The sequence below is a fragment of the Triticum dicoccoides genome, chromosome 4A (genome assembly GCF_002162155.2).
Source record: "Triticum dicoccoides isolate Atlit2015 ecotype Zavitan chromosome 4A, WEW_v2.0, whole genome shotgun sequence".
Classification (NCBI taxonomy): domain Eukaryota; kingdom Viridiplantae; phylum Streptophyta; class Magnoliopsida; order Poales; family Poaceae; genus Triticum; species Triticum dicoccoides.
The window spans coordinates 71,457,331-71,468,264 of record NC_041386.1 but is presented as its reverse complement, the minus strand read 5'-3'; the positions used below and the strand labels follow the sequence as shown (position 1 = coordinate 71,468,264).

General features: G+C 42.7%; 1 protein-coding gene across 1 annotated transcript; it reads right to left on the bottom strand.

The window, feature by feature from the left end:
- Nucleotides 1–2,280: 2,280 nt before the first annotated feature.
- Nucleotides 2,281–3,982, bottom strand: LOC119285045 (putative F-box/LRR-repeat/kelch-repeat protein At1g11620). The gene is made up of 2 exons (XM_037564243.1): nucleotides 3,860–3,982; nucleotides 2,281–3,748 (listed from the first exon to the last, which is right to left on the bottom strand). The coding sequence occupies exon 2, from the start codon at nucleotides 3,704–3,706 to the stop codon at nucleotides 3,314–3,316; it is 393 nt and encodes a 130-aa protein (XP_037420140.1). The 5' UTR covers nucleotides 3,707–3,748; nucleotides 3,860–3,982; the 3' UTR covers nucleotides 2,281–3,313.
- Between the last annotated feature and the right edge of the window lie 6,952 nt (nucleotides 3,983–10,934).

Below are 10,934 nucleotides of genomic sequence, written 5' to 3'. Positions count from 1 at the left end.
ATGAAGACCAAAAAAATAATCAAGAGTTAAAAACACTAGCAGCACAGACAAGCTACGGCATGTGATCAAATCATCAAATCAAACTCACATTACAGACAAAAATCCTCTGAAAAGAACAAAAATTCAACCATGCTTTCCTTCACAGCCATGAGATCAAAATCCAAAGCTCGACATCGTCCAGGCACTGTGCTGGCAGAGTTGGCCTCTAGCTTCCCTCATGCCAAATTCGTATTTTGACTCAAACGACTCTGAAACACACGCAATATACTAATAGTCTCCATCAACATATCCGAAAATGTGTTCAGATTTGAGTCCAAGGAGTTACAATTTAAGATAACAACTCGATATTCCAGTGCATGAATACTAGTCATGGTAAGTAACACTGCCACAATTTCACTCCACTGTAACTAGTAACTACGGAGTACATCAATGGTGTGAAGATGCATGGCATTATGGAAGCGACAAGTTAAGTTCAACAGTTAGGGCATCACTTCCAAATGCATAGCGGCATTTCTCCAAATCCAGCACTAAGCTACTGATCATTGAACACAATATAATACTCCCTTTGTATCAAAATATAAAACGTTTTTTGATACTCTCTTTGTATCAAAAAACGTCTTATATTTTGATACAGAGGGAGTACTATGTTCTCAGCTGTAAGTAGATACTACCATTACTATTGTTCTTTTGCAAACTGCAGTCAACATGCCTGAAATCTTTTCATACAAGACAACTTTCATGCATGCCAGTGTTCAGTTTTCAACAATGCCTATGATGCCAACAATGCATGAATGAATCTGGTGCAAACATCAGCAAGATAACTCGGCATACAAAAAAAAAAATCAAAACTATAGAAGATGAATCACCAACATGTGGTCAAGAAGGAGCGTATATGCCTTTCTCTGCATATAACACTAACGGTACACAAAATTAGGAGCAGCTTATAGGACAATCACCTCAACAATGAGACAAAAACAACACTGCACGACTGATTTTTTTTTCTTCAGAGCATAATGATGATACCCTAAATTCCGGCAACGAAAACAGTACATAGCAATAATGATTATATAATAGTTACTATGTTCTCAGCTGTAAGTAAATACTACCATAACTAATGTTCTTTTGGATATTGCAGTCAACATGCCTAAAATCTTTTCATACCAGAAACAAGTTCAATAAAAGCCATCATGGCCTGCAACCATCCAATATGATGCACAAGCCTTTCGAAACCATGTCCAGACCACATGCAATTCGTTCACAATTCATGCAATGGAAATTTTGTAATTTCCAACATATAGTGTACTGAAGCATAATAGAACTCACCATCATCATTTCCCAAAAATGTGTTAAGATTTGAGTCCAAGGAGTTATAGTTTAAGATAACAACCCCATATTCCAGTTCATGAATACTAGTCATGGACTCATGGTATGTAACACTGCCACAGTTCCACTCCACTGTAACTAGTAACTACATCAATGGTGCGAAGATGCACAGCATTATGTAAGCAACAGTTTAAGTTCAACAGTTGGGCATCACTTCCAAATGTATAGCGATCTTTCTCCAAATCCAGCACTAAGCTACTGATCATTGAACACAATATAATACTTCTATGTTCTCAGCTGTAAGTAAATACTACTCCCTCCGTCCGAAAATACTTGTCATCAAAATGTATAAATAGGGATGTATCTAGAACTAAAATATGTCTAGATACATCTCCGTTTATCCATTTTGATGACAAGTATTTCCGGACGGAGGGAGTACCATAACTAATGTTCTTTTGTCTATTGCAGTCAACATGCCTAAAATCTTTTCATACAACACAATTTTCATGCATGACAGTGTTCAGTTTTCAACAATGCCTACGATGCCAACAAAGCATGAATGAATCTGGTGCAAACATCAGCAAGATAACTCACCAGACAAAAATTCAAAAATATAGAAGATGAATAACCACCATGTAATCAACAAGGTGCATATATGCTTTTCTCCGAATGTAACACTAACGGTAGACACAATTAGGAGCAGCTTATAGAACAATCACCTCAACAATAGTACAAAAACAACATAGTAGCATCGGCTCCAGATCAAAATCTACAACTGCAACCACTAAAAAAATACTTCAGAGCATAATTATGATACCCTAAATTCCAGCAGTGAAAACAGTACATAGCAACGGTATCCGTATCACAAACAAGTTCGATAACAACAATCATGACATGCAGGTATATCATCCGATATGATGCCCAAGCCATTCGAAATCATGTTCAGAACACATCCAATTCGTTCAAAATCCATGTTATGGAAAACATGCAATATCCAACATACATTGTACTGAGACATAACACGAGATAATTGCACAGACTACAAGAAACCCCTGCTGTCGTATTAAAAGAGAAAGAAGGAATCAATATCTGTGAACCTCTGTAACCGCTGCGCGAATCATGAATGGGGCAAACTGTTCAAATAGGTCAAACTGATCAGAAGAAGCTAATCAGTTTGGGTTTCATCACCAGCGATTGCAGTATCCGAGCCATCAGCGAACTCGACCTCGGAGAACCATTCACAGGCACCATCATTCCGCTGCGTCTGAAGGAAGTCATGGAGGACAAGGCTTTCTTTGAGCATATGTGGAGTAACTCTGGTGCCCCCAGCAGAGCAGTCAACAGGCCCCAGCGATTTACCCGTCTTATCACAATGCAACACCTTGTCAGAGACTTCCTCCGGCACCAGCATATCCCCCTCCTGGTACAGGACAATCGGACAAGGTGGCAACGGTATAGGTTGATAAGCAAGCTTGAAGGACAGCTTAACCCAGTACTTCCAGACCCAGCGCATCTCCTTGTAGTCATCCATGAACCAAACCGCCAAGTTCTTTGCGAATTGGGGCGAGCAGAACATGGCAAGCTTGCCCTCCATCTCAAACAGCTGCGTGTGGTCGTCCTTGGTCAGCATCGCCTGCGCGGGAGGAGAGATCCGCCTGAATGACTCAGCAGCCTGGTCGAACACCAGTATGTGGCCCCCTTGGCTCAGTTGCGGCGACCAGTGCAGGCTGCCATGGAGAAGGACGGGCGGCGATGTGCAAGAGCGCTCCAGCCCTCCCATCAGCCCGGCGCCCACTTCAGCCGACGACGTGCGAAGGTCGATGCTCCTGGGCTGCGGGGATCCCACCGTGAGGACGTAGTAGGTGTGCGACATCTGGAGGCCCAGGCCCCCAGCCTCGTGGTACAGCACCCGGTACTCCCCGGAAGCGGCGTGCTGGTAGAACCCCAGGACATCTCGGCCATCCTGAAGCAGCAGCGGCAGGCGAGCGCCTTAGCGCGTGGCAGGGTTGCAGACGAAGAAGGACCTGTGGAAGCTGAGGAGGAGCAGGCCGTCGCACGAGCCGTGGACCATGAGTGCGCCGTCGGCGAAGGGGCGGGGCGGGGGCACCCTCTGGATGACCCGCAGGACCGTCCAGCGCTTGTTGGTGGCGAGGTCGACGGCCTGGAGGCAGCCGCCGACGCCGTAGGTGAAGACGAGGGCCTGCCGTGGCTGGAAGGAGTGGTGCCTGCGGATGAAGGCGGGGTCGGTGGCGAGGTCGCGCCAGGCCTTGCAGGCGGCGCGGGAGCGGAGGAGGTGCTTGGGCGGCAGGCGGGCGAGGATCTCCGGGATCATGTCCTCGGGGAGGCCGTCGGAGGAGCCTCGCTCGGTCTCCCCCGTCGCCATGGGACGGGACGGGAGGGGGCGAGGTCGGAGGGGTTCGCGAACCTGCAAAAATTCCCCAGATCCGGATGAGCAAGCGAGGGATAGTTGGAACTTGGAACCCCAGTACGTGAAGCCGCAATCGAGTCGGGAATGGCGGGTGCGAGCGGACTCAACTGTTCTTTGATTTCCGTTGGTCTCTCTGGCCGCGGACTCGACCCGCTCGGCTCAAGAACTTGCGAAACGACCCTTTCGGCCGTTGGAAGAAGAAGAAAGGGGGGATGGAAACGCTGCCGTGCGGGAATTGCCGGATTGGGGATTCTAGAGGGTTCCTGCTCTTCTGGGTTTTTTCTCTTTTTCTCTGGGCCTTTTCATCTGGGCCTGGCCACGACCACTTTGCAAATTGGATCGAGAGCATGTCAAAGCTACTACAACCAACGGTCAGATTCCACCCAATGAGAGCATCCATTGGGTACTCTTAAAAAAACAATGAGAGTATCCATGTCACAAAAAAAAAACACCGATGAGAGTATCCTAAAACATTTTTTTTCCCTCAGCACTTCCGGTTAATCATATCTTTGTTTGTGGATGATAGCTTTACTTATGTTCAAAGCAGATGAGGAAGTTGCTACAATCATTAGAGACACAGTGCAAAAGTGTTGTGATGCTTATGACTAGAAAATTAACCCATCAAAGTTCCGTAAATTTTTTTATAAGGGCTGCCCGGAGTCGTGAAGGAATTGTATCAAAGCTGTTCTTACTGTCCCCAGTAAATCCTTGAATAAACGATACATTGGCTTGCCGTCAAATATGAAGAAGAGTAAATAACGGATATTTGGATAGGCTTTGGTCAAAAGTTCAGTGTTGGATTGAAAGATGTATCGCCTCTTCTCGGAAGGAGAGTCTATTGCACCGGCAATCCTGACTTATTGTATGTCATGTTGTTTGCTACCTCGTGGGCTATGCAATCAACTAAATACCATGGTTTGGAAGAAAAAAATTGGGGGCTGTAAAGATGGAAAGAGAAAGACGACGTGGGTGTCTTGGAATGATCTGACCATGCCTAAGTACACATGGGGGTTTGTGGTTCCTGGATACGGATATTTTGAACCTTGTCATGTTCGAAAAGCAAGGTTGGAGGATCCTTCATGAGTCGAGATCGTTGAGTGCGTGGATTCTCAAAGCAAAGTACTTCCCATCTTCTGACTTGCTGGAATCGGAGCTTGGATCCCAACCATCTCAAGTGTGGTGAGTTGTTCATGCAGGCCTAGAAGTTTTGAAACGGGGACTGCTCATGCAGGCCCTCTAGATGGGGAACCAAGACACGTTTGGAATCAAAACAAGGAATTCGGACAACTCCCCTGTTCTTGTCACGAAATAGATCGACAATACATCTAAACAGTGGAGCCAGGCTGCCGTTTATCAGCATATGAATCCCATTGATGTGGACGTTGTTATGAATATTTCGCTCAGTACCATGACATCTAGCGATTGGGGTGGGCATGGTACTATGAGCGGTCAGGCATTTTTTCGTTTAGGTCATCCTACCGTCGTTTGGTTGATACGAAACGGAAGAGGAATGCCTGTTGGAGCATTGTGGAAGCATGTCGGACACAACAGCGGTTCAGAAACAATGGCAAAATTTATGAAACAAAGGTCAAAAACTTTGCATGAAGGCTAGCAAAAACTCTATTCCGACTGGTGAAACTTTAATGCAGCGTCACATATCATAATTGAATACATGCTTTCATATGTGTTACTACTGGACAATAGAAGATCTCTAGAGGGATTTATCAAGAAAACATTTTCAATCGTGTTGTCACAACTAAAGATATATCCTCGATATTTTATTAGAACGAACACATCCTTGTTGGCTAGTCTATTCCAGCACACATGTTCACGAATTAGATAAGAAATTCCAACCACATGGCATATGTGGCAAAGGGGATGTAAACAAGAGAATAAAATTCCTTGGTCAAAATAAACCCTTAACCTCACATGAAGGAGAATATACCACTGTTTCGACTTACGTCATCGTGTAAGCTAGATCTCCTTGTACCTTAGCATCTGCCATCAACAAATTTCAGCCGCTAGTTCTTCATACATATACCTTAACATTGGCATCCATTTGATCCTTTTAACAGATGGGTCCTCAGAACCATTTATCAATACATATCATCAAAAGAATATTCATTTCTTAAGTGAAAGCACCATTCTCATGAAGTAAAAGGTTTTTTGTGAGGGAAAAGCACAGTAAAAAGGTTCAACTCCATTGGACAAATATTTATTATTGATCAACTGATTCATGAGGGGGAACATGAAGGCAAAAAAATAATCAGGAGTTAAAAACACTAGCAGCACAGACGTGCGACCGCATGTGATCAAATCATCAAATCGAACTCACATTGAAGACATAAATCCCCTGAAAAGAATATAAATTCAACCGTGCTTTCCTTCACAGCCATGAGATCAAAATCCCAAGCTCGACATCATCCAGGCACTGTGCTGGCAGAGTTGGCCTCTAGCTTCCCTCATGCCAAATCCGTATTTCGACTCAACGACTCTAAATCATGCCAAATCCATATTTCGACTCAACGACTCTAAATCATGCCAAATTCGTATTTCGACTCAACGACTCTAAAACACGCACACTATACTAAAAGTCTCCATCATCATTTCCCAAAACATGTTCAGATTTGAGTGCAAGGAGTTATAGTTTTAGATAACAACACCATATTCCAGTCCATGAATACTAGTCATGGACTCATGGTACTACTCCCTCCGTTCCAAAATAGATGACCCAACTTTATACTGTACTAACTATGTAACACTGCCACAGTTTCGCTCCACTGTAACTAGTAACTACATCAATGGTGCGAAGATGCATGGCATTATGTAAGCAACAGTTTAAGTTCAACAGTTGGGCATCACTTCCAAATGTATAGCGATCTTTCTCCAAATCCAGCACTAAGCTGCTGATCACTGAACACAATATAATACTCCTATGTTCTCAGCTGTAAGTAAATACTACCATAACTAATGTTTTTTTGTCTATTGCAGTCAACATGCCTAAAATCTTTTCATACAACACAATTTTCATGCATGACAGTGTTCAGTTTTCAACAACGCCTATGATGCCAACAAAGCATGAATGAATCTGGTGCAAACATCAGCAAGATAACTCACCAGACAAAAATTCAGAAATATAGAAGATGAATCACCAGCATGTAATCACGAAGATGCATATCTGCTTTTCTCTGAATGTAACTCTAACAGTAGAAAAAATTAGGAGCAGCTTATAGAACAATCACCTCAACAATGGTACAAAAACAACATAGTAGCATCGGCTCCAAATCAAAGTCTACAACTGCAACCACTAAAAAAATACTTCAGAGCATAATTATGATACCCTAAATTCCAGCAGTGAAAACAGTACATAGCAATGGTATCCGTATCACAAACAAGTTCAATAACAACCATCATGACCTGCAGGTATCACAAACAAGCGCAATATACTAAAAGTCATCATCATCATTTCCCAAAAATGTGTTCAGATTTGAGTCCAAGGAGTTATAGTTTAAGATAACAACTTCATATTTCTGGTGTATGAATACTAGTCATGGTAAGTAACACTGCCACAGTTTCACTCCACTGTAACTAGTAACTACATAAATGGTCTGAAGATGCATGGCATTATGTAAGCAAATTTAAGTTCAACAGTCGGGCATCACTTCCAAATGTATAGGCGTATAGCGACCTTTCTCCAAATCCAGCACTAAGCTACTAATCATTGAACATAATATAATACTATGTTCTCAGTTGCAAGTAAATACTACTATAACTAATGTTTTTTACCTATTGCAGACAACATGCCTAAAATCTTTCATCGAGGGAAAAGCACATTAAAAAGGTTCAAATCCACTTGAGAAATATTTTTTCATCGATCGACTGATCCATGAGGGGGAACTTAAAGACAAAAATAATAATCAACAGTTAACAACACTACAACACAGAATACTAGTCCATATTCCAGCGCATGAATACTAGTCATGGTAAGTAACACTGCCACAGTTTCACTCCACAGTAACTAGTAACTTCATCAATTGTGTGAAGATGCATGGTATTTGTAAGCGACAATTTAAGTTCAATAGTTGGGCATCTCTTCCAAATGTATAGCGCCCTTTCTCCAAATCCAGCACTAAGCTACTGTCATTGAACATGCTATAAAACTATGTTCTCACTTCTCAGCTATAAGTAAATATTACCATAATTATGTTCATTTGCATATTGTAGGAAACAAGCCTAAAATCTTTTGATACAAGACAATTTTCATGCAAGCATCAGCAAGATAACCCAGCAGACATAAATTCAGAAATATAGAAGATGGATCACCAAACATGTAATCAAGAATATGCATTTCTGCTTTTCTTTGAATGTAACAGTAACCATAGACAAAAATTAGGAGCAGCTTATAGAACAATCACCTCGACAATGGGACAAAAACAACATAGTAGCATCAGCTCCAGATCAAAATCTACAACCAAACTGCAACCACTAAAAAAATACTTCAGAGCATAATGATGATACCCTAAATTCCAACAATGAAAACAGTACATAGCAGTGGTATCCGTATCACAAACAAGTTCAATAACAACCATCATGACCTGCAGGCATATCGTCCGATATGATGCCCAAACCATTCGAAATCATGTTCCGAACACATGCATTTCGTTCACAATTCATGTAATGGAAATTTCCAACATACAGTGTACTTACTGAAACATAACAGGGGATAAGTGCACAGACTAAAAGGAACACCTGCTGTCGTATTCAAAGAGAAAGAAGGAATCAATATCTGTGAACCTCTGTCCCTGCTGAGCAAATCATGAAAAGGCTAACCAGTTTGAGTTTCATCAGCAGAGATTGCAGTATCCGAACCGGAACCATCAGGGAAACTCAAGCTCGGGGAACCATTGGCAGGTACCGTCATTCTGCTGCCTCCGAAGGAACTCAGGGAGGATGAGGCTCTCTTTGAGCACATGTGGAGTAATTCTGAGGCCCCGAGCAAAATAGTTGACAGATCCCTGAAGTTTATCCATCTTATCATAATGCGACAGCTTGCCGGGGATCAGTTGGAGTTCGTGTTCATTTTGTTGTTCCGTTTCCAGTTGATCAGTAGTGGAGCCCAGTTGGGACGATCGGGGATCTGTGTAGCATTTGGGGTAGTCTTCTTTTATTTTGGTTCCGTACTCGGACCTTGAGTGTATCTAGGTGATGTAATGCTTTATTCATGTATTTGTCTGAAGTGGCGATTGTAAGCTAACTATGATCTCTTCCCTTATATATATTACATGGATTATGTGAAGATTACCTCACTTGCGACATTGCTTTCAATGCGGTTATGCCTCTAAGTCGTGCTTTGACATGTGAGAGATATAGCCGCATCGAGGGCGTTAGAATGGCCTTTCTTTTTTTATATTCCTCACTTGGGACAATGCTCTAAAAAAATGATGATCATCACACTTCTATTTTATGTACAACTCGATGATTACAACTCGATACTAGAACAAAAGATGACTCTATATGAATGCCTCCGGCGGTGTACCGGGATATGCAATGGACCAAGAGTGACATGTATGAGAGAATTATGAACGGTGGCTTTGCCACAAATACTATGTCAACTACATGATCATGCTAAGCAATATGACAATGATGAATGTGTCATGATAAACAGAATGGTGGAAAGTTGCATGGCAATATATCTCAGAATGGCTATGGAAATGCCATAATAGGTAGGTACGGTGGCTGTTTTAAGGAAGATATAAGGAGGTTTATGTATGAAAGAGCGTATCATATCACGGGATTTGGATGCACCGGCGAAGTTTGCGCCAACTCTCGATGTGAGAAAGAGCAATGCACGGTACCAAAGAGGCTAGCAAGGATGGAAGGGTGATAGTGCGTATAATCCATGTACTCAACATTAGTCATAAAGAACTCACATACTTATTGCAAAAATCTACAAGTCATCAAAAACCTCTGCACTACGCGCATGCTCATAGGGGGATAGATTGGTAGGAAAAGACCATCACTCATCCCCGACCGCCACTCATAAGGAAGACAATCAAATAACACCTTATGTTTCAAATTTGTTACATAACGTTTACCATACGTGCATGCTACGGGACTTGCAAACTTCAACACAAGTATTTCTCAATTTCACAACTACTCAACTAGCACAACTTTGATATTATTACTTCCATATCTCAAAACAATCATCAAGCATCAAACTTCTTTTAGTATTCAAAACACTCATAAGAAAATTTTATTATTAATCTTGTATACCAAGCATATTAGGATTTTAAGTCAATTACCATTCTATTTAAGACTCTCAAAACAATCTAAGTGAAGCATGAGAGATCAATAGTTTCTATAAAACAAATCAACCACCGTGCTTTAAAAGATATAAGTGAAGTACTAGAGCAAAACTATATAACTCAAAAGATATAAGCGAAGCACATAGAGTATTCTAACAAATTCCAAATCATGTATGGCTCTCTCAAAAGGTGTGTACAGCAAGGATGATTGTGGTAAACTAAAAAGGAAAGACTCAAATCATACAAGTGTTGGGGAACGTAGTAATTTCAAAAAAATTCCTACGCACACGCAAGATCATGGTGATGCATAGCAACGAGAGGGGGAGAGTGTGATCTACGTACCCTTGTAGATCGACAACGGAAGCGTTTGGTTGATGTAGTCGTACGTCTCCACGGCCCGACCGATCAAGCACCGAAACTACGACACCTCCGAGTTCTAGCACACGTTCAGCTCGATGACGATCCCCGGACTCTGATCCAGCAAAGTGTCGGGGAAGAGTTCCGTCAGCACGACGGCGTGGTGACGATCTTGATGAACTACCGTCGCAGGGCTTCGCCTAAGCACTGCTACAATATTATCGAGGACTATGGTGGAAGGGGGCGCCGCACACGGCTAAGAATATGATCACGTGGATCAACTTGTGTCTATGGGTGCCTCTTGCCTCCGTATATAAAGGATCCAAGGGGGGGTGCGGCCGGCCCTAGTAGGAGGCGCGCAGGAGGAGTCCTACTCCTACCGGGAGTAGGACTCCCCTCCCTTTCCTTGTCCAATTAGGAGAGGGGGAAGGAAGGGAGAGAGGAGAGGGGGGCGCCGCCCCTCCCTCCTTGTCCAATTCGGACTAGGGGGAGAGGGGGCGCGCGGCCTGCCCTGGCAGCCC

Bases quoted from the DNA above. Each gene is read 5' to 3' on its own strand.
- LOC119285045 (XM_037564243.1), bottom strand. From the start codon at position 3,706: ATGGCGACGGGGGAGACCGAGCGAGGCTCCTCCGACGGCCTCCCCGAG.